Source organism: Anolis sagrei, chromosome 3, assembly GCF_037176765.1.
Source record: "Anolis sagrei isolate rAnoSag1 chromosome 3, rAnoSag1.mat, whole genome shotgun sequence".
NCBI lineage: Eukaryota > Metazoa > Chordata > Lepidosauria > Squamata > Dactyloidae > Anolis > Anolis sagrei.
The window spans coordinates 552,712-576,885 of NC_090023.1; the positions used below are offsets into that span (position 1 = coordinate 552,712).

General features: G+C 48.0%; 1 protein-coding gene across 1 annotated transcript; it reads right to left on the bottom strand.

The window, feature by feature from the left end:
• Positions 1 to 18,131: 18,131 nt before the first annotated feature.
• On the bottom strand, positions 18,132 to 22,413 carry LOC132772368 (zinc finger protein 665-like). The gene is made up of 2 exons (XM_067466369.1): positions 22,338 to 22,413; positions 18,132 to 21,256 (listed from the first exon to the last, which is right to left on the bottom strand). Exon 2 carries the CDS (start codon positions 21,082 to 21,084, stop codon positions 19,711 to 19,713), a length of 1,374 nt encoding a protein of 457 aa, XP_067322470.1. The 5' UTR covers positions 21,085 to 21,256; positions 22,338 to 22,413; the 3' UTR covers positions 18,132 to 19,710.
• Between the last annotated feature and the right edge of the window lie 1,761 nt (positions 22,414 to 24,174).

The following is a 24,174-nucleotide window of genomic DNA, read 5'->3' on the forward strand; positions in this document are numbered from 1 at the left end:
CTCCGCTTTCCCGCCCATCATCCTGAGGGCCAATCAGGGCGCAGCTCTGGCCCTGGAGGCTGTCCAGTGGCCCCGCCCCCTCCGCTTTCCCGCCCATCCTCCTGAGGGCCAATCAGGGCGCAGCTCTGGCCCTGGAGACTGCCCGTGGCCCCGCCCCCTCCGCTTTCCCGCCCATCATCCTGAGGGCCAATGAGGGCGCAGCTCTGGCCCTGGAGGCTGTCCAGTGGCCCCGCCCCCTCCGCTCTGGCCTGGCTTCGGCCTCCCCCTCCTCAGCCATCGCCATCATCATTATCCCTGCCCAGAGAGAGAGAGAGAGAGAGAGAGAGGGCCATCCATCGCCATCCATCCTCATCCTCGTTTCCCTTTTAATTTGACAGAACGCACCAGGTTGTGGGCGGACTACAACTCCCATCACCAAAACTTCAGGTTTGTCATACACCACAATTCAAGAGAGAGGTTGACTCTAAGCTGGAATGTTGTGTCCAGAGGAAGAGAGCGACTCAAAGGATCAAGGGTGTGGAGAACAAGCCCTGTGAGGAGCGGCTTGAGGAGCTGGGCATGATGTTTGGCCTGAAGAAGAGAAGGCTGAGAGGAGACATGATGAGGGCCAGGGATAAATATGTGAGAGGAAGCCACAGGGAGGAAGAGGGAGCAGATCAAGGGTGTGGAGAACAAGCCCTGTGAGGAGCGGCTTGAGGAGCTGGGCATGATGTTTGGCCTGAAGAAGAGAAGGCTGAGAGGAGACATGATGAGGGCCAGGGATAAATATGTGAGAGGAAGCCACAGGGAGGAAGAGGGAGCAGATCAAGGGTGTGGAGAACAAGCCCTGTGAGGAGCGGCTTGAGGAGCTGGGCATGATGTTTGGCCTGAAGAAGAGAAGGCTGAGAGGAGATATGATGAGGGCCATGTATAAATATGTGAGAGGAAGCCACAGGGGGGAGGGAGCAGATCAAGGGTCTGGAGAACAAGCCCTATGAGGAGCGGCTTAAGGGGCTGGGCATGATGTTTAGCCTGAAGAAGAGAAGGCTGAGAGGAGACATGATGAGGGCCATGTATAATTCTATTGATTTTATTGTGTAATAGTGTAATGTTTTGTTGTGTTATTGCTTATGTTTTTAATTTGCTTGCATTGTTGTTGTCATGTTGAGGCCTTGGCCTTTGTAAGCCGCATGGAGTCCTTCGGGAGCACCATCCATCCTCATCCCTCACACCCGCGTGGAGGAGGAGGAGAGGCTCACCGAGGTGGGTTCCCAGAGGAGGACTGGCTGGCTGGCTCCCCCTCCACTCCAGAAGGAACGCCTCCCTGACTGGGACTGGCACAAAATGGCGCCGGCCTTCTCCCCTCAGCGTAGCCCCACCCACCGCCCTTCCCTCGGCGCTTTCCCGCCAATCATCCAATAGTGAAAGGACCAAGGCAGAGACATCTCCAGCCCATCCCCTGTTTGGGTATCAGCCAGCATGTCAACGCTTTAAATCAAGACATAGTTTTCTTAGATCTACAGAGACACTCGCTGGAACACCTCAGCAAGCCAGAGTCCAAAAGTGGCAGGCTCAAACCCAGCATCTCAACCAATGGCCGATACCAAATGAGAGACTCCTTCCTGGGCACTCAGAAGACTGGGCGACTTGGAAGGCAGTGGACAGACTGCGCTCTGGCAACATGAGATGCAGAGCCAATCTTAAGAAATGGGGATACAGGGTGGAATCCACGGCATGCAAGTCAGAGGAGAACAAACCACTGACCACCTGCTGCAATGCACCCTGAGCCCTTCTTCCACATGATGCACCAGGGAGGACCTTCTTGCAGCAACACCAGAGGCACTCCAAGGGGACAGAGACTGGTCAAAGGACATTTCACCAACTACCAAACTCACAAGTTTTGTATTTTGTCTGTTTGCTTGCTTTGTTCTGTTAGAAATGTAATATAATTTGACTGGTTGTCCTGACACGACAAATAAATAAAAATAATTAAATCAATCCTGAGGGCCAATCAGGATGCAGCTCTGGCCCTGGAGACTGCCCCGTGGCCGCGCCCCCCTCTGCCCTGGGCCTGGTTTCGGCCTTCTCCGCGACAGCCCTGCCGAGCGGGCCCGCCATCATCATCATCCCTCACACCATGGTTAGTAGAAGGACTCCTCGTTTTCCTTTTAATTTTACAGAACGCGCAAGGTTGGGGGCGGACTACAGCTCCCATCACGCCAGATTAACACCCGGAAGCGCCCTCAAGGTAGAGCAAAGGAGCTCCAGGCACGTCCTGGGTGGGTCCCTCCAGTAGCAGAGTGCCTACATCCAGGGAAGAAGTCCTGCTCCCCATGCTCTATGCCGCTTTGGTTAGACCACGTTACCTAGAGTATTGTGTCCAGTTCTGGGCACCACAATTCAAGAGAGATATTGACAAGCTGGAATGTGTCCAGAGGAGGGCGACTCAAAGGATCAAGGAGAAAAAGCGCTATGAGGAGCGGCTTAAGGAGCTGGGCATGTTTAGCCTGAAGAAGAGAAGGCTGAGAGGAGACATGATTAGAGCCATGTATAAATATGTGAGAGGAAGCCACAGGGAGGAGGAGGAGGGAGCAAGCTTGTTTTCTGCTTCCCTGGAGACTAGGACGCGGAACAATGGCTTCAAACTACAAGAGAGGAGATTCCACCTGAACATTAGGAAGAACTTCCTGACTGTGAGAGCCGTTCAGCAGTGGAACTCTCTGCCCCGGAGTGTGGTGGAGGCTCCTTCTTTGGAAGCTTTTAAACAGAGGCTGGGTGGCCATCTGTCAGGGGTGATTTGAATGCAATATTCCTGCTTCTTGGCAGAATGGGGTTGGACTGGATGATGGCCCAGGAGGTCTCTTCCCACTCTAGGATTCTATGATTTTAGGACGCAATGGAACAATGGCTTCAAACTACAAGAGAGGAGATTCCACCTGAACACGAAGAAGAACGCCCTGACTATAAGGAGAGCTGGAACTCTCTTCCCCAAAGTGTGGTGGAGGCGCCTTCTTTGGGGGCTTTCGAAGAGAGGCTAGATGGCCATCTGTTGGGGGTGCTTCTTGGCAGGGGGTTGGTTTGGATGGCCCGTGAGGTCTCTTCCAAGTCTATGATGCTATGATTCCAAGGCCTCCCCTGCTGTTGGTGCAGAGAATCCCCGGTTTCTTCCACCTTCCATGCTTCTGCTTGAACGCACAAAGTGGTAGAAAACACACGACTCCTTCAATTCAGCTTTCGCTGGAAAGCGGCACTCATCTTCACTATTTACACAGTCTTTTTTATTTGCACAATATATAGACAAGAGAACCTTCAATCACGTCCGCTGACATCTCCGCACGCTGCAAGAAGCACCTTCCTTTCTTGTCAGCCCTTCTTCATCCGGCCAGCACAGGAACCTCCAAAAGTGACGTTCTACCAATACTACACATCTCTCTGTACTAACGCGTGCATTACTGAAATCACAGAGTTTAAACTATAAGCAATGTTCATATCATACTAACAGTTACATCTTGGGTCCAGGCAACTTGACTGATCGCATCTGCTCTGACAAACCAGCCCGGGCACTGCGGTCATCGGAGGAGGCCCTGCTCTCGCTCCCACCCCCATTATCCCAAGCACGGCTGGTGGGAACAAGGGAGAGGGCCTTCTCTGTGGTTGCCCCCCCCCCCCCCCACCAACTATCTCTGGAACTCCCTCCCTAAAGAAACCAAGCTGCCCCCTCCCTCCTCTCCTTCAAAAAACAGCTGAAGACTGACTTTTGCAAACTAGCGTATGGAGAGGAGGAGGAGGAGGATTAGATGGTGCAGAGACCGGTGCGGGGCCTCGGGTTGAGAACTATTTGTATTTGGGCATTCCTGGTCCACGCCGGCCCAATGACCTCATTTGACTACATAGAATCCTAGAATCCAGTGGTTTTTGAGTTCTGTTAATCCCACAAACGAACATTACATTTTTATTTATATAGATTATATGTAAGCAAAGCAATAACAAATAGCAAAACCAGTAAATATCCAGTATAAGAAATAGTCCATCAGCTTCACAGGGAAACAAAACCCAAGAGTCCATAAAAATCCATGAAACTAGGCACTTGAATCCACAAAACGAGACAGCAAGAAAATCTCATAGACAAATCTTGAGCTTAGCAAAAACTTGAGACATGAAACTCAGAGCACTTGAAAGCAAGACCATGATAAAATAACAGTGTTGACCTAACTGAGACAAGTCTCTCCTATGAATCATTATAAAGCTTTTTCAGATCCCAAAACTAAAAGGAAAGCGTTTTTCCTGAACTTAGAATCATAGAATCAAAGAGTTGGAAGAGACCTCCTGGGCCATCATCCAGTCCAACCCCATTCTGCCAAGAAGCAGGAATATTGCATTCAAATCACCCCTGACAGATGGCCATCCAGCCTCTGTTTAAAAGCTTCCAAAGAAGGAGCCTCCACCACACTCTCTCCGGGGCAGAGAGTTCCACTGCTGAACGGCTCTCACAGTCAGGAAGTTCTTCCTCATATTCAGATGGAATCTCCTCTCTTGTAGTTTAACCTACTCACAACGTTTTGTGCACCCTGGCCAGCTTTTGCACACTAATGTGAATGTTTTTATTTATATTATTATATAATTTGAAGTTTAATTTGCTGATGTTAGGCTTTAATTTGAGGTTAGGTTTTAATGTTATTTTCATATTTGGGTTTTTTTCCCCGGGATTTTATGTTCGTATCATGTGTGTCAGGTCCCGGCAGATTTTAGAATACAACCACGCTTACGAGGAGGTTCCTTGGATGCACATTTATTATTCAGTCTTCCCAGGAAGGAACGAAAGCTAGTTCTGACGGTTTCCCACCAGTTTACCTATTTCCCACTCCCCCTCCTTCTCTTGTTTCCGGCCACATCCCATTCCCAGAGGACACAGCGCACCTTCCCCGGAGTCTCCCCCTTTCCGCCCTGATCAGGCCTTCCCTATTTCACTCCCATGTCAGGAGGGGGATTTCAGCTCTCTGTTGACTTACGCTCACAGAACACCTGTGCCGTTACGCCCAGACGCTTTAAAATAAAACGTTGACGTGCTGCTATCTATGTCTGGGCGAAACTGCTGGGGTCTTTCTTTAGGCAGATTGAGCTTTCTGGAATAACTGAGTCCACTTCAATCTTAAACAATAAACAGGGTATTTATTTACGAAGTCCTGGTAGACTTGGCTCAGCGTATCAATATTACAACAATCAATGAATAATAAACTCCATCTATATTAATAAACTCTATCTATATTCAGTTAAACTCAATTACTCTATCTATCTATCTATTAGGGCTGGGCGGTTTCGTTTCGTTAATTCGTAATTCGTTAATTTTTTCAATTACAAAACGATAACGAACCATTCTGGAGCAATTTTTTAAAAAAACGAATTTTTAAACACATTTTGTAAATGCTTCGTATTTCGTTATTGTATTCGTTTCATTATTGTTCTGAGGTCGTTTCGTTATTATTTCCGCATGTCTGGGGCAAGTTTTTTGTTTAATTAGTGAAAAAAAATTATAATATCACACCAACAGTCAACAACAGAGGGAGAGGGAAGCTTCAGAAGGTTTTGGAGGTTTTTTAGCGTATTTCGCGGTCGCGTCCGCCATTAACGAATCGATTCGTTATTGTTTCGGAAATCGATTCATTAATGTTTTGTAATTTTTTTCACATTTACGAAATTTCGTAAATATCGAACTTTTTAAAAGGAAAATTTTGTAATTATTTTAAATAAACTATTTAACAATTAAACTAAATTACTCAATAAATCTATTATACTAAATTAAACTAAATTACTGTCTATCTATAACTCAATTGTTTTTGCAATGATATTTTCTGAGGTACCTGTCTGCCAACAGCACATCATGGATTCTTCCTAAGACTGAAGGGGCAGGGAGACCTCCAAAATGGCTGCTTCTATCCTGGAAACGGGCGGGCCCAAAGAGCCACTCTTTGGCCAATTATTGCAGAGGGCCTGAAAACTGGCCTTCCTGCCTCTGGCTGCTCACTTTTTAGGCCTTTGCAGAGGCTGCAGAGGCCTAGGAGAAAGGCAAGGGGCAACCAATTTAAGCAACCCAAAAAGACAATAAACCCAGTCTCCTGGGAGACGGAACAACACCATCCTGACTCTGTGTTTTAGGCAGGCACAAAAAGTTTGCCATTGCTATTTATTTGCTTATTTAGCCGTATTTATATTCTGCCCTTCTCACTCAGGATGGAGCACAATGCACACATACACAATGCAAACATTCAATGCCGTTTTTGACATGCAAGACGGACAGGTCATTCAGGAATTTCTTCTACTTTGGATCCTGCAGGTTGCTCAATGCGGCCACAGGGAAGTTGTCGCTTCGTCCACTATGACACCAGGCCTTTCAATCGTAGCATTTCCTCCTTGCTCTCCGGCATTTTTATGGTATCATAAATTAACCTCCCCACTTTAAGCAGTCCTTAATTTCTCTACCCACAGCACAGCTGCTTAGGTGAAGAGTAAGCTGGGCTATTTAACAGTCAGGAGCTCAACCCTGACTCGGGCTTCGAACTTGCCACCTTTCGTTTGGCAGTGATTTATTGCAGGTGATTAACCAGCTGTGCTCTCATGTTGGCATCTGCCCTGAGTCCCCTCAGTGAGTGAGAGAGAGAGAGAGAGAGGGTGGAACGCAAGATTATTATTATTATTATTATTATGATTGTGGAACCATGTTAGTGAACTAATTCTACACATGAGTCTATTGTATCTCTTTCAAGACAGGGCAGGGGGAGAGGATCATTATACATATCCTTTGCATAGGAAGGAAGTGAAGTAAGAGAAGAAAGTACATCTTCTCTAACAAGAGTAATAATAATAATATTTTATTTGTATTCCGCTCTATCTCCCCGGGGCACTCGGAGCGGAGTAACAGATGATCCTTCAGAATCTGCATTGATTTATCAATGCAGGGTTGTGGCGCAGCTAGTTAGTAGCCAGCTGCATTAAATCACTACTGACCGAGAGGCCACGAGTTTGAAGCCAGCCCGGGTCAGCATGAGCTCCCAACCATTAATAGTCTAGCTTGCTGTTGACCTATGCAGCCCGAAAGACAGTTGCATCTGTCAAGTAAGAAATTTAGGTACCGCTTTATGCGGGGAGGCTAATTTAACTAATTTACGACACCATAAAACCTTCCAGCAGCATGTAGAACAATGAGGAAGTACTCCATCAAGGACTGAGTGAGGCCGGAAAGCTGGAATGTTAAATTGCCTTTGAGTCGGTCTATATATGTTGTATGTCTAATGGAATTGAATGTTTGCCATGTATATGTGCATTGTGATCTACCCTGAGTCGGCTTCAAGGTAAGAAGGGTGGAATATAAATACTGTAAGTAAATAAAGAATAAGCATCTTCTATTGACCCTCTTTTCTTAAATAAACAAATAATAACTGCGAGATCTCACAACCTCTGAGGATGCTTGCCATAGATACAGGCGAAACGTCAGGAGAGAATGCTTCTATAACATGGCCGTATAGCCCAAAAAACCTACTATAGGAACATGATTAAGATAAATAAATTTCTAATTATTACAAGTCCCAGAATCCCTGTCTACTGAGACCCAGAATCCCTGTCTATTGAGAGAGCTTTTGCTTGCCAAGGGCTGCTGCTAATAGGAAAAAATTGCCTGTGCTCAAGCAGATCTACTCCCACGAAATTCTTTCTGCCTTGGATAAGCAAGCTTACAGATAGGTAAAATTACAGCTCAGGGTCAAACATTCAACAAAAACATGAATATGCTGTAATGGTAGAAACAGAACAACCAATCAGAAGTTGCTTACGTGTTGTTTTTAGAAGTTTGATATAAAAACATTGTTAAGTGCGACACAAGGTGTGAATAGTCGTTTGTTCTTTGACCAGGGTGGTCAAAGGCTATTCATCTCATGTTGATCAACTTGAAATAAAGCCTTGTTGGAAAACCTCATCGGAATCTCATTTCCTCCCTTGCCTTCCTCCCTTGCCTTGAGGGGCCGTTCGGGAGCGATTGTGTCAATTGCCCTAGACATCTCACTTTTATAGCGATCAACAAGCGCGTCAACAGGATCGTCAGTCTCCAGGACAGGAAGATCCCCAAAAGACCTCAGGAGTCCTTCTGGATCCATCAGCCTCCTGGGGCGGACCATCTTAATGGGTCCACTACCCCTGCGGAGGTTGGCGGGTGCGGTTAATCTTAAACTGATCAGATGATGGTCAGACCATGACAATGGAAGGATGTTTTGTTCTTCCACTCTGACTGTTCCACTGTCCACAATGAAAACAAGGTCGTGTGTCCTGCCTGATGTGTGGGACCAGAAATCCTGAGCTGCGCCTGTCAATGTGGTCTCGGCATGGATGTTGAAGTCTCCCAAAACTAAAAGTTGTTGGGAGGCCAGGGCCGAATTTGAGACCGCCTCCGCTAGCTCAGACAGGGAAACTGCCAGGTTGCGGGGTGGATGGTACACCAGCAGGATCCCCAGGTTGTCATAGAATCATAGAATCAAAGAGTTGGAAGAGACCTCCTGGGCCATCCAGTCCAACCCCCTGCCAACAAGCAGGAATGTTGCATTCAAATCACCACTGACAGATGGCCATCCAGCCTCTGTTTAAAAGCTTCCAAAGAAGGAGCCTCCACCACACTCCGGGGCAGAGAGTTCCACTGCTGAACGGCTCTCACAGTCAGGAAGTTCTTCCTCATGTTCAGATGGAATCTCCTCTCTTGTAGTTTGAAGCCATTGTTCCGCGTCCTAGTCTCCAGGGAAGCAGAAAACAAGCTTGCTCCCTCCTCCGTGTGGCTTCCTCTCACATATTTATACATGGCTATCATATCCCCTCTCAGCCTTCTCTTCTTCAGGCTAAACATGCCCAGTTCCTTAAGCCGCTCCTCATAGGGCTTGTTCTCCAGACCTTTTATCATTTTAGTCGCCCTCCTCTGGATACATTCCAGCTTGTCAATATCTCTCTTGAATTGTGGTGCCCAGAATTGGACACAATATTCCAGGTGTGGTCTAACCAAAGCAGAATAGAGCATGGGGAGCATTACTTCCTTAGATCTAGACACTAGGCTCCTCTTGGTGCAGGCCAAAATCCCATTGGCTTTTTTTGCCGCCACATCACATTGTTGGCTCATGTTTAACTTGTTGTCCACGAGGACTCCAAGATCTTTTTCACACGTACTGCTCTCGAGCCAGGCAACCCCCATTCTGTATCTTTGCATTTCGTTTTTTCTGCCTAAGTGGAGTATCTTGCATTTGTCACTGTTGAACTTCATTTTGTTAGTTTTGGCCCATCTCTCTAATCTGTCAAGATTGTTTTGAATCCTGCTCCTGTCCTCTGGAGTATATCATGTCTTGGGTTCCCACCTTCAAGTAGATACATTCAAACCTCGGAGATCGCAGAACAGTGCATCTGATCAGGGCAATGGTCTGCCGGAAGATCACCACAACCCCTCCTCCCCGCCCCCCAGACCTAGCCTGCTGATGCACCCCGAAGCCCGGAGGACACAGCTGGGTGAGGTTTACCCCCCCCCAGCTCGTCCAGCCAGGTCTCGGTGATGCATGCCAGATCCACCGCCTCATCCAGGATTAAGTTCTGAATGACAGATGTTTTGCCATTGACGGATCTGGCATTTAGCATCAGGATGAAGGCCAGGGATCAAGAGGGGAGGGGAATATGTCACAGGGAGAAGGGAGCAGACTTCCTTTCTGCTGCCCTGGAGACTGGGATGCAATGGAACAATGGCTTCAAACTACAGGAAAGGAGATTCCACCTGAACATGAGGAAGACACATGGCTCAAGAGCAGTACGTGTGAAAAGGATCTTGGGACAAGTTAAACACGAGCCCACAATATGATATGGTGGCAAAAAAGCCAATGGTCTGCATCAATAGGAGCCTAGTGTCTAGATCTAGAGAAGTCATGCTCCCCATGCTCTATTCTGCTTTGGTTAGACCACACCTGGAATATTGTGTCCAATTCTGGGCATCACAATTATTGAGAGATATTGACAAGCTGGAATGTGTCCAGAGGAGGGCGACTAAAATGATCAGGGATCTGGAGAACAAGCCCTATGAGGAGCGGGTTAAAGAGCTGGGCATGTTTAGCCTGAAGAAGAGAAGGCTGAACTTCCTCTCTGTGAGACCCATTCAGCAGTGGAACTCTCTGCCCCGGAGTGTGATGGATGCTCCTTCTTTGGAAGCTTTTAAACAGAGGCTGGATGGCCATCTGTTTGGGGTGCTTTCAATGCGATTTTCCTGCTTCTTGGCAGAATGGGGTTGGACTGGATGGCCTACCAGGTCGATGATTTCATTTAACTTTGTATATTGTCCCTTCTTTCTCTAAATAACCAAATAATAACTGTATTGATGCCTGTAAAAAGGATTCTTACTAACAGTCCCAAACGCTAGGTTCTTGTGACCTCACTACCTCTGAGGATGCTTGCCATAGATGTAGGTGAAACGTCAGGAGAAAATGCCTCCAGAACACGGCCATCTAGCCCGAAAAAACCCACAAGAACCTATTGATTCCAGCCATGAAAGCCTTCGACAATACATAGTCCCAAACGCTGCTCACAAATTCTAAAAGATTATTTAAATTCAATTATTTGTATGGAGGCTGTTTAGGCTTGGCCACCAAACTCTGTATTCTGAGGTAATTTTCGGTGATCACTGGCTACCACCACACTTTAAAGGAGTATTTAGCTTTTGGTTTGACAAGAGCTTTTTAATAGCTTGCATGTGCTGGGTTTGCACTCAGGGCTCTGACCTGAGATTCCTTTAAATGAATGCTGCCACCAATCTTAAAATTCTGTTTCTCCAAACTGCAATGGGACTAGTTCACATAGAGGCACTCTTGAGACAGTTGTTGTTTAACAAAGAACAAAGTTGTTTATTTGTGTGAACTTCAACAATACAGGCACTTAAGCTTAACGGTTGCAATAATAAATTGGAGCGTATGGTTCCTTTAAAAACAGTTCAATACTTGGTTTCAAAACAACTCTTCACTCCCTCCGGAAAAAGTAGCAGACTTCCCTCTAACTAGAATTCCTAAAAACTCCAGGCAGTCCTTTCTCTTGGATCTGTCTATTCTCTACGCCAGCTATTCTACCTAAAAACTGACCACTTTGGCTCCTATAACTGCTCTTCTCCCTAACACACTCAAAACCTCTTCTTCTTTATTTATTTATTTATCCATTTATATTTATTTACAGTATTTCTATACCGCTTTTCTCGCCCCTACTTAGGGGGACTCAAAGCGGTTTACACATAACTGATAATACTTCAGTGCCATACACTGGACACTGACGCGATGCCAAACCATAACAACCACAATAATAAAACCACAATTAAACATAAATAATTAGACAGTACCTAAGCAATCATTAAAACAATAATAAGAACAGTCTCGCCAACCCTCAGACCCTGAGCTTTTCCCTGGCCTAAAAGTAGGCAATTCATCACAATGCCCCGCCCCCATCTCCCAAAGGGACTCAGGGTGTCTTACAAAACAGCACATATTGGTACTGTGAAACACGTACAATACAAGTAAGATATATCAATGTTAGTAATAGCACAATATCAAAGCATAAACAACACTTACGAAAGACAAAACCCAACTTAATGAGATAAAACAATATTCAAATATTCAACGACAGTAATTAAAATGGACACTACTAAAATCCAAGTGACATAAAGAGCATCCAAATTCGCAGAGTGAGTATTCCTTCTTTTCATTTTATCAACTTATTCAAACTCTATTTTTTTTTACTACAGGAGAGTCTTGCGTTTGCCACCTAAATGGGCCGGCAAAATGTTGGATATGCGTAAATCTTGGATAACACGGATTAAGGAAAAGCCTATTAAACGTCAGATTGCATTACAACTTTACAAATTAAGCACCAAAACATCATGTTTTACAACAAATCAACAGAGAAAGAAATTCAGAGAAAGAAAATCAATATACAATATACATGTGGCCAAATCGAGTGGCAGTGCGACCAGGAGGTTCTTCCACTCCAGGGGTAATCAATATATCCCCCTAGCTCTGCAAGTCTTCAAAGCAAAGGCCATGTCACAACTTCTCTATGGAGCACCCATCTGGTTAACCCCCAATAACAGCGCCATCAGATCTTTTCATTCGAAATTCCTCCACAAACTATATGGTGCCCCCAACTGTGTCCCGTATGCAGTTCTTTGTCTTGAATCTGGGCAATATTCTATTGAGGCTACTATCTGGCTAATCGTCATTAATTTTTGGCTATCTATACACTATCAAAGTCCCAGCGACTCTCTGACTCAACTCACCTTGAGCGAACTCCACCGCTCCAAATGGTGCTCAACTGTCCTAGCAAAGATCGGGGAATTGGGCTACGACAGCGATTTCCTGACTCTACTATCTTTTCCCGAGACTTTTACCCTCATCAAAAGGAGGCTGCTAGAAAGGGACCACAACCAATTGTTGAGCTTGGCAAACAAATCCTGCTCACCTATTAACTTGGCAATTCCATACGCACAGGGAAATCCAGCCTTTTACATCACAGAGCTCACCAACCCCTCTTACAGAAGAGCCTACATGCTGGCTAGATTTAACATCATGCCATCGCCGCTCCATAGAGGAAGACTCAATGGCCTCCCGAGCGACAAGAGGGTCTGCCTCTGCAGCACAGGACAGCTAGACTCCATACCGCATATTCTCCTGCACTGCCCACTCTACCAGGAGCTAAGATCCAGTCTGCTAACACAAGTTTTAGACTCACTGAAGAACCGCAGCGATTCTGACAAAGTGATTTTGCTTTTAAATTGCCAGGACTTTAGCTGCTGCCTTTCAGTGGCAAGATTCCTGAATGAAGTCTGCAAACTGAATGTGTAGCAAACGAGAAGCCCTTTTTTATTACGTGTACTATGTTTTATACTCTTTGCCATGTTATGCCAATAAAGGCTTATTGTATTGTATTGTATTGTATTATACATGTGAGTCCCCTTTGGGATGAGAAGGGCGGAATATAAATACTTTAAATAAATTTATTCATTTATTTATTTGCTGCATTTGTTGACCGCCGTTCTCAGCCCTAGGGCGACTCACGGCGGTATACAACATATAAAAGACAGTTTACAATAAAGCACAACGAAAAATCAACATATCACTAATACACTCTAATATAATTACACTAAAATAATCCGCTCCGTCTTATCGTAGAATCATAACCAAACTCGTAATCCATATTCCGTTCCAGTTGTCATTACCAGTTGATGTACACTCAGTTAAATGCCTTCTCAAATAGCCATGTCTTTAGGCTCTTACGAAAAGACATAAGGGAGGGCGCCTGTCTGATGTCAACAGGGATGGTGTTCCACAGCCGGGGGGCCACCACCGAGAAGGCTCTCTCTCTCGTCCCCGCCAGACGTGCCTGTGAAGCAGGCGGGATCGAGAGAAGGGCCTCCCCAGACGATCTCAAGGTCCTCGTGGGCTCATAGGCCGAGATGCGGTCCGAAAGGTATTTTGGGCCGGAACCGTTTAGGGCTTTGTAGGATAACACCACCACCTTAAATTGGGCCCGGTAGCAGATCGGCAGCCAGTGGAGCTGGAACAACAAGGGCGTTGTATGCTCCCTGCGTCCCGCTCCTGTTAGTAGCATGGCTGCCGCGCGCTGGACTAGCTGAAGCTTCCGGGCCGTCTTCAAGGGCAGCCCCACGTAGAGAGCGTTGCAGTAGTCAAGGCGGGATGTGACCAGAGCGTGTACCACCGTGGCCAAGTCAGACTTCCCGAGGTACGGGCGCAGATGGCGCACGAGCCTAAGCTGTGCAAATGCTCCCCTGGTCACCGCTGAAACCTGGGGCTCCAGGCTCAACGATGAATCCAGGGTCACACCCAAGCTGCGAACCTGCGCTTTCAAGGGGAGTGCGACCCCGTCCAGCACAGGCTGTAACCCTATACCCCGTTCGGCCTTGCGACTGACCAGGAGTACCTCTGTCTTGTCTGGATTTAATTTCAGTTTGTTCGTCCTCATCCAGACCATTACAGCGGCCAGGCACCGGTTCAGGACCTCGACAGCCTCCTTAGTAGCAGGTGGGAAGGAGTGACAGAGCTGGACATCATCTGCGTACAGATGACACCGCACCCCGAAACTCCGGATGATCTCACCCAGCGGCTTCATGTAGATGTTAAACAACATGGGGGACAATATAGAGCCCTGTGGAACCCCACAGGTCAAAGGCTGTGGTGTTGAACAGGAGTCCCCCAATAACACCTTCTGGGTACGGCCCTCCAGAAATGACTGGAGCCACCGCAGGGCAATGCCCCCAAGACCCATCTCTGCAAGGCGCCCCAGAAGGATACCGTGGTCGACGGTATCGAAGGCCGCTGAGAGGTCCAGGAGCACCAACAGGGACACACTCCCCCTGTCTAGCTCCCGGCGCAGATCATCCACTAAGGCGACCAAGACCGTCTCGGTTCCATGTCCCAGTCTGAAACCAGACTGTGCCGAATCCAGATAATCTGTGTCTCTCAAGAATACCTGGAGTTGTGAGGCCACCACGCTTTCCATGACTTTGCCCCAAAAGGGGAGATTGGAAACAGGCCGAAAGTTGTTGAATTTATTGGGGTCCAATGATGGTTTCTTCAACAGCGGTTTTATAATAGCCTGTTTTAGGCTCGCTGGAATCTTGCCTTCCCGAAGGGAGGCATTAACCACCACCGTTACCCACTCAGCCAATCCCCCTCTGGCCTCCTTCAGAAGCCAGGATGGGCAAGGGTCTAGGATGGACGTGGTGGGCCTCATTCCTCCAAATATCTTGTCCACATCCTCGAGTTTCACAAACTGAAAAGAATCCATCAAAATAGGACAAGCAGGTGCTCGTATCACATCCTCAGAGACTGCATTTAACATGGTGTCCAGCCCAGAACGGATCAAGGCGACTTTGTCTGCAAAGAACCGAGCAAATGCTTCGCAGTGCGTGACCGAATTGTCAGGGCTCCCGCCTGAGGTGGCGGGAGTTAAAAGACCTCTGACAATCCGAAACAACGCCGCCGGACGGTTTTTTGCAGACGCAATAGTGGCCGCAAAGAAAGTTTTCTTTGCGGCTTTTATTGCCGCGGCATATGCCCTTAGAAAGGACACAAACCGTGCTCGATTTGACTCGCTTGGGTCCGAGCGCCACACGCTCTCTAGTTCCCTCTTCCTTCGCTTCATCACTGCCAGCTCCTCAGTAAACCAAGGAGCTGGTTTAGCTCGGCTACTTGAGAGGGGACGTTCCGGAGCGATCATGTCAATTGCCCTGGTCATCTCCCCATTCCAGAGAGCGACCAAGGCCTCGACATGGTCACCTACCGAGGTGGCGGGAAAATCCCCAAGAGCCGTCAGGAATCCATTCGGATCCATAAGCCTCCTGGGGCGGACCATTTTACTGGGTCCTCCACCTTTGCGAAGGTTAGGGGGCGCAGTGAGCCTAAATCTGATCAGGAAGTGGTCGGTCCATGGCAACGGAGAGATGGACAACTCCTCCACACCGCTACCCTGCTCCCATCCCTGGCAGAAAACCAAGTCCAATGTATGTCCAGCACAGTGGGTGGGGCCAGATATTTGTTGGGACAGCCCCATGGTTGCCATGGCAGACATGAAGTCCTGAGCCGCTCCTGTGAGGGTCGCCTCGGCATGGATATTGAAGTCCCCCAGCACAAGAAGCCGTTGAGACTCCAACGCCAGGCTCGAGACCACCCCCGCTAGCTCAGGTAGGGAGACTGTAGTGCAGCGAGGTGGACGGTACACTAGCAGAATCCCTATTCTGTCCCGGTCACCCACCCTCAGGTGGACGCATTCAAAATTTGTGGTCTGCGGGATGGGACTCCTGGTCAGATGGATGGAATCTCTGTAGACCACTGTGACCCCGCCTCCCCGTCCTCCGGATCTCGGTTGGTGCTGTACGGAGAAACCTGGAGGACAAAGCTGGGTAAGATTTACACCTCCAGCTTCATCCAACCAGGTCTCCGTGATGCACGCCAGATCTGCCCGCTCATCCAGGATTAAATCCTGGATAAAGGTTGTTTTTCCGTTGACAGATCTGGCGTTCAACAGCACCACCTTCAATCCAGAGGGCCCGCTCACCTGGTTACACCAATTTACCTTAGGAGACCGGTTTGGGATTATTAATGTAGATAAGCGGTCCGAATTAGGCCGAATTTGAGGTCTCCTTTTTCCGCATCTCCCCCTCCCCACCACGACCTCTATGGGGGCCCCTCGGCTAGTGGAACACCTCCCCCCCTCCATGCCGCAGTCCAAAACCAAGGTCTTAGTTTCTGTTTTGCTAATTGTTTGGTTTGTTGGCCCTTGCCAACTCCCTTGCTTCCCTTTCTCCCCCCTCCCCGCCTCATTGTTGTTCACAGGCTCCAGCCCACTTCCTCCCTTGCCCCTTCCACTAGTCAGTAATAACAGGGACAGTACAAATAGGGGGATGGGGAACCACATGGATAATAATAGATTCAGATGGTAATAAGCGTTCCAGCCACAACAGTTAGATAGTTCATAAAGTGCGAGAGTCTTAAAGTGCAACACAGTCAACAACACAACTCAGTCAACAACACAACTGCGTGCCGTTGTGGTAAATTTGTAAAGTGCAAAGATCTTAAAGTGCAACAATACCCGAGTCTCGCTCTCGACGCTAACTAAAGTGCGGCATAGAGGGATAAGGAAGGGGGATATAAGTGCTAGTACAGTTTAGCAGCAATTTAGGCAGGCGCCTTAAAGTGCTATATTGCGTTCTTAAACCAATTTAGCAGCAAAAGGCAATCAAGGAACGTACTATGTTAGTAATATGTAAACACACTATTAAGAGGATGTCAGTGATAACAATCGGGTAAGGTTATTATGATTCAAGGTGTAGTCTCTGGACGGTTGATGTAGAAAAGCGGATGAGTCTTCAGTCTTCCGGAGATGGTCAACACGGCGGTGGTCAGCACAGTTGGTCTATCACAATATCGATCAACCCAGGAAAAGGTCAGCACAAAAAGGTCTACACAATATCGGTCAACACAGAGAGGTCAGCACAAAGAGGTCTACACATTGCTTGCTCAGAGGTCTACACACTGCAAGGAGGTCTACACGTTGCTTTCCCAGATGGTGGAGGCCCAAATGGTAGAGGATGGTAATGGGCCAGGTGGCTCGGCCCGGCTCAAGTAGCCCAGGGCCCAGTTCCATTGGCTCCTGCGATGCAGTGGCCCGCTCGGCAGGACCTGGAGGGTAGAGGCCTAGCGTCTGGGATGGGCCCAGATGGAAGAAGCCCAGTTGGGAGGAGTAACGAGTAATGTTGGGCCCGACGGCGGGGCGTCTTGTGCGGCCAGATGGTGAAGGCCCAGCCGACAAAATCCAGACGGCAAGGGCCCAGCCGGACGACGCCCACCGCGCAGCGGCCCGTGCGGCAAGCACAGATGGCAGAGGTCCCAGCTGGGGCGGTGCTCAACGGCGACGGCAGCCCCAGCAGCCCAGGCAGCAGAGGCCCCACCCGAGGCGCCCGCAGCCGTTGCGTCCGCTCACCTCTGGAGGCAGCTCCGCAGCTTCGCCGCTTCGCCCTGATGGAGGGGGGCGAGCCGGCCGCTCGGATGGTCTCGAGCGGCCTCCGCGTTGGCGGCGGCAGCGGCAGCGGCCCGGCCTCCGCGCTGGCGGCGGCGGCGGCCCTGGCGGTGGCCCGGCCTCCGCGCTGGCGGCGGCGGCGACGGCGGCCCTGGCGGTGGTACGGCCTCCGCGCTGGCGGCGGCGGCGACCCTGGTGGCGGCGGTGGCCCCGGCGGTGGCTCGGCCTCCGCGTTGGCGGCGGCGGCCCTGGCGATGGTTCGGCCGGCAGGAAGTCCCAGAAAACAGCTGGTGTTCAAGCTGGCGGCCTGATTGGAAGGCTGGCGGCCTGGTTAGAAGGCAGGCCGGCCGCGATGCAATGGCGGCGTTCGCTTCTCGCTTCTCTTTCTCCGCCTTCCTTGTGCCTTCCTGGCTCTTTCTCCCGGCTCTACGACCCTTTGTGGGGAGCCTGAGGCTCGGGGTCTCTCTTCCCTCAGTTTGAAGGTGGTTGGTGAGGGGGAGACTCAGGATTCCTTCAGATTTTTAATTTGTGGTTGAGCAGCTCAGCGTTTTCAGCTGCTGACCACCATACCGGAACCGGAAGATAAATAGTAATTGCTGTATTTACGAATTTAGCACCAAAACGGACAAGAATTCCTTTTCTTTCTCTCACCCTGGATGTTATTCCACAGGTAAACATACACTCCACTTCCCTCACCAGTGGATCCGGGCGGGAGGCAGACCCGTTGGATAAGTGAAGGTTGGATAAGCGAGTCTCTACTGTATTAATAGCAGCCAAAATAGAATCTGTTGATAATGATGTCTGTGATGAGCCACATGGAGCAGCTGTAGAGGAAACTAGACAGTAGGCATGGGCAATCCATGGTTCTCAATGGTCCTAAAGTACTTACAAAACTAGAGAGTGCTGGTGCTGTGTTGCTAAAGTTTTGATGGGGAAATTTTTGGAACTTTAACAAAACTTTTAAGAATTCGTTATAAATTGCAGTTCCTGATTGGTTCTGTCATAAAAATTGCCAATAACAAAATAATGAGATTTTGAAAATTTTGTTAAGAGTTCTGAAATTTTCACCACCAGAAGTTTAGCAACACTTTAGAAGGAAACCACCAGGGCCCCTAGTTTTGTAACTACTTTAGAACCATGGATTGCCCATGCCTACCAGACAGCACTGAACTTTCATCCCATGCCCTCTTTCCTTAGCTACAATTTGCACTAATATTCCCTCGTTCTCGTTTACAGCTTGGCCATGTTTTACGCAGTTGTCAACATATGTTATTGGGCGTTGTTCAGAGTTTGAACTGCTGTTTCATATGCTCTTGGTTTCACTTTCTGTATTGGCCTGTATGTTTATTTTATACGTTGTTTTAGGCACTTCATGTCATATGTAAGCCACCCCGAATCCCTTTGGGGAGATGGAGGAAGGGAACAAAAATGAAGTTGCTATTATTCTTATTTTACTGACACAAAAATACCGTAAGACACAACAAAGAGTGTCTCTGGGGAGTGTGTCTCTGGGGCCAGAAACCACTGTTCTCTCCAGTGTGTATTCTATGTCGATGTAGAGTTCAACTCTCCGAGAAGCTCTTTCACATGCCTTGAGTTTATAGGGTTTCTCCCCAGCGTGAGTTCATTGATGTGAACATAGACCTGAACTGCAGCTGAAACTCTGTCCATACTCTAAGGATGTCTAGGGTTTCTACCCAGTATGAATCCTTTGATGTCTATGTAGATTTCCAGTCTCAGTGAAGCTCTGACCACACTCCAGGGATGTATAGCCCAATGTATTTGTACTTTAATTGTTTTCTCAGCATCTATGTCTTAATTGTTTATTATGTTAGGAGTATAATTATGTTTATTTGATTACTCAGATTTTATTTTGATGTTATTATTTTCTTTTGTTATATGTTCTTATTTTATATTATTTTAAAGATCTTAATATTCACATTGGGCATTAAATGTTTGATTTTTTGTGCGTGTGTAACCTGAGTCCCCTTGGGGAGAGACGGCGGTCTATAAATAAAGATTTCTTATATAATTATATTATATATCACTCAGAGCAAAACTCTTTCCACACTGCAGGAATTTATAAGGTTTCTCCCCTGTGTGAATTCTTTGATCTGTATGTAGAGTTCTATTCTCAGTGAAACGCTTTCTACACTATAGACATTTAAAGGGTTTCTCCCCAGTGTGAGTCCTTTGATGTCTATGTAGATTTCCACTCTGAGTGAAGCTCTGTCCACACTCCAGGCATTTAAAGGGTTTCTCCTCAGTGTGAGTCTTTTGATGTCTATGTAGATTGTTACTGCAAGCAAAACTCTTTCCACACTCCAGGCACTTAAAGGGTTTCTTTCCAGTGTGAATCCTTTGGTGTGAACGTAGATGTTCACTCTGAGAGAAACTCTTTCCACACTCCAGGCATTTAAAGGGTTTCTCCTCAGTGTGAGTCTTTTGATGTCTATGTAGGTTGTTACTGCAAGCAAAACTCTTTCCACACTCCAGGCACTTAAAGGGTTTCTCCCCAGTGTGAGTCCTTTGATGTCTACGTAGACCTGAACTGTGAGTGAAGCTCTGTCCACATTCTAGGCATTTATATGGTTTCTCCCCAGTGTGAGTCTGCTGATGTGAACGTAGATGTGAATTCTGAGTGAAGCTCTGTCCACACTCTAAGCATGTATAAGGTTTCTCCCCAGTGTGAGTCTTTTGATGTGAACGTAGATGTGAATTCTGAGTGAAGCTCTGTCCACACTCCAGGCATTTATAAGGTTTCTCCCCAGTGTGGGTCTTTTGATGTAAACGTAGATGTGAATTCTGAGTGAAGCTCTGTCCACACTCCAGGCATTTATAAGGTTTCTCCCCAGTGTGAGTCTTTTGATGTGAACGTAGATGTCCATTCTGAGAGAAGCTCTTTCCACACTCCAGGCATTTATAGGGTTTCTCGCCAGTGTGAGTCTTTTGATGTGAACGTAGAGTTCCAATCTGAGAGAAGCTCTTTCCACACTCCAGGCATTTATAGGGTTTCTCCCCAGTGTGAGTCCTTTGATGACTACGTAGATTTCCAGTCTCGGTGAAGCTCTGACCACACTCCAGGCATTTAAAGGGTTTCTCCCCAGTGTGAGTCCTTTGATGTGAACATAGACTTGAACTCTGAGTGAAGGTCTGTCCACAGTCTAGGCATTTATAGGGTTTCTCCCCAGTGTGAATTCTTTGATGTCTACGTAGACTTCCATTTTCAGTGAAGCTCTGTCCACACTCCTGGCATGTATAGGGTTTCTCCCCAGTGTGAGTCTTTTGATGTGAACGTAGGTTTTTAATCCAAGCAAAACTCTGTCCGCACTCCAGGCATTTAAAGGGTTTCTCCCCAGTGTGAATCCTTTGATGTGAATATAGACTTCCATTCTGAGTGAAGCTCTGTCCACACTCCAGGCATGTATAGGGTTTCTCCCCAGTGTGAGTCCTTTGATGTGAACGTAGGTCTTTACTCCAAGCAAAACTCTTTCCACACTCCAGGCATTTATAGGGTTTCTCCGGCATATCAACAGTAATAAGGGTGTTTAATTGCAATACAGATACTTGACTCCTTTTTTCTTTCTTATCTGTTGGGTCAAGAATTCTGCAAGATCATCACCTTGAGAGGATTTCTTCTTCCTATATCATTGGTTTCTTTACTGCATTCAAGAGGTGGCTCCATAGAATCCTCATTTACCTGGTTAAGAAAGAAGTGAAACATTATTATTATTATTATTATTATTATTATATTGATTTATAGCCTGCTTTATCTCTCCTAATGGATACTCAAAGCAGCTGAACATAAAACATCAGCATACAATTTGAACATACAAATATGCAGACATTAAAACAGAATTAAATATAAACGGTATTTAAAAATTCCCAGATAAAAACCATTAAAACATACTCAATGTTAAAAACCACAACACCCCCTGAAGTGATCTTTAAAATCTTCTTCTTTAAAAGCCCGCCCGAATAAAAAAGTTTTAGCCTTCTGCAGTAAGGACCACAGCAAGGAGGGGGCCATTTTGGCTTCCTTGAGGAGGGAGTTCCAGAGTCGAGGGGCAGACACCGAGAAGGCCCTCTCTCTCACTCCCACCAACCAAGCTTGAGATGGAAGTGGGACCAAGGGAAGGGCCTCTCTTGAAGATCTCAGTGACCAGGCAGGTCGATATAAGGCAGTGTTTCCCAACCTAGGGGGCGGGGCCCTTGGGGGGCAGCAAGGGGGCTTTCAGAGGGGTCACCAAAGGCCATCATAAAACACATATTTCTGATGGTCTTAAGAAGCCTTTTGAAGACCTTTCTGCCTGTCTTTCTCTTCCTTTTTGGTGTTTGGCTTCCAGAATTCCAAAACAGAACCCCAACCCCACCAGTATTCAAATTTGGGCAGTGAAGATCATTGCCACCTGGAAACCGATGTCCTCAATGCGGGAGAACATGCGGGTCAAGACTAGGGCTCCACAGCCATCTGCAGACCCACCGCCAAGACACCACATCTGGAAGGCCCTCATCCTTGAGCTACGAAGCATTGCCTAATAAGTAAGCAAATTTGGGCATATCGAATATTTGGTCCAAATTTGGTCCAGTGAATGAAAACACGTCTTGCATATCAGCAGCGGAATTAAAGTTGTAAAGTAGTCGTGAAGGAGCAGCCTAAATCATTGTGTGGTTGGGGGTCAGCACAACACGAGGAACTGTATGAAGGGGTCGCGGCATTAGGAAGGTTGAGAAACAGTGTACTCAATGCTGAGGAACACAAAGAGTCCTGGGCTGCTTACCATCCCACGATGGCTTCCAGATCTCCTTCCTGAGCATCCCAAATCAGAGGCCGACTGCCCCCAAATTCCCCGTCTGTTCCCAAAGGAATCCTGCCGCCAACCAAGACCCGGCCTCCCCACCTGTCCAATTCAAACTCACATTGAGGCTTGTTGGAAGGGTCGTGGAGAGGAAGGTGAACATGAGCCAGGAATGGGATGTGGCGGCAAAAAAAGCCAATGGGATTTTGGCCTGCATCAAGAGGAGCCTAGTGTCTAGATCTAGGGAAGTCGTGCTCCCCATGCTCTATTCCCCTTTGGTCAGACCACTTTACCTGGAATATTGTGTCCAATTCTGGGCACCACAATTCAAGAGAGATATTGACTCTAAGCTGGGATGTGTCCAGAGGAGGGCGACTAAAATGATCAAGAGTCTGGAGAACAAGCCCTATGAGGAGCGGCTTAAGGAGCTGGGCATGTTTCGCCTGAAGAAGAACAGGCTGAGAGGAGATATGATAGCCGTGTATAAATATGTCTGGCTTTAGGCCTGGTCATGGCACCAAGACAGCCTTGGTCGCCTTGGTGGATGACCTCCATAGAGGACTGGACAGGGGGAGTGTGACTCTGCTGGTCCTCTTGGACATCTCAGCGGCTTTCGATACCATCGATCATGGTATCCTTCTGGGTCGCCTCTCTGGGATGGGTCTTGGAGGCACGGTCCTGTCGTGGCTCCGGTCCTTCCTGGAGGGACGAACCCAGATGGTGAAGCTGGGAGACATCTGCTCGGACCCCTGGCCTTTGATCTGTGGGGTCCTGCAAGGTACTATTCTATCTCCCATGCTTTTTAACATCTACATGAAACCGCTGGGAGAGGTCATCCGGAGTTTTGGAGTTGGGTGCCATCTCTACGCAGATGACACACAACTCTACTACTCTTTTCCACCTAACTCCAAGGAGGCCTCTTGGGTGCTAGACGAATGCCTGGCCGCTGTGTCTATCTAGATGAGGACGAACAGTCTGAGGATCAATCCCGACAAGACAGAGGTCCTCCTGGTCGATCGTAAGCCAGATCGGGGTATAGGGTGGCAATCTGTGTTGGACGGGGTTACACTCCCCCTGAAGCCACAGGTCCGTAGCTTGGGAATCCTCCTGGACTCATCGCTCACGCTTGAGGCTCAGGCGCCGGCGGTGACCGGGAGGGCTTTTGCACAACTGAGACTCGTGCGCCAGCTACGCCCGTACCTCGCAAAGGCTGATCTGGCCGGGGTGGTCCATGCCTTAGTCACCTCTAGACTGGATTACTGCAATGCGCTCTACGTGGGGCTGCCCTTAAAAACGGCTCGGAAATTCCAATTAGTCCAACGGGCAGCAGCCAGGATGTTAACTGGGGCCTATTACAGAGAGAGGTCAACCCTCCTGTTCAAGGAGCTCCACTGGCTGCCGTTTGTCTTCCGAGCCCAATTTAAGGTGCAGGTGCTTACCTACAAAGCCCTGAACGGTTTGGGACCACCCTACCTGCGTGACCGTATCGCTGTCTACGAACCCACACGTTCACTCCGATCATCAGGAGAGACCCTGCTCGTGATCCCGCCCGCGTCACAAGCGCGCTTGGTTGGGACGCGAGACAGGGCCTTCTCTGTGGTGGCCCCCCCCCTCTGGAACACCCTCCCAAAAGACCTCAGACAAGCCCCTACATTGGCAGTCTTCAGAAAGAATTTGAAAACCTGGCTGTTCCAATGTGCCTTTTCAGACTAGGAACCCCACTACCAAATCCCAGAAGCACTTTAGCAGAACCAAGATCACCGCACTTTGCACACCGCACTTATATACTATAATCCCATATCCCTCCGACACATCAGCA

Excerpts from the sequence above, each read along its gene's own strand:
- LOC132772368 (XM_067466369.1), bottom strand. The coding sequence starts at position 21,084 with ATGCCGGAGAAACCCTATAAATGCCTGGAGTGTGGAAAGAGTTTTGCT.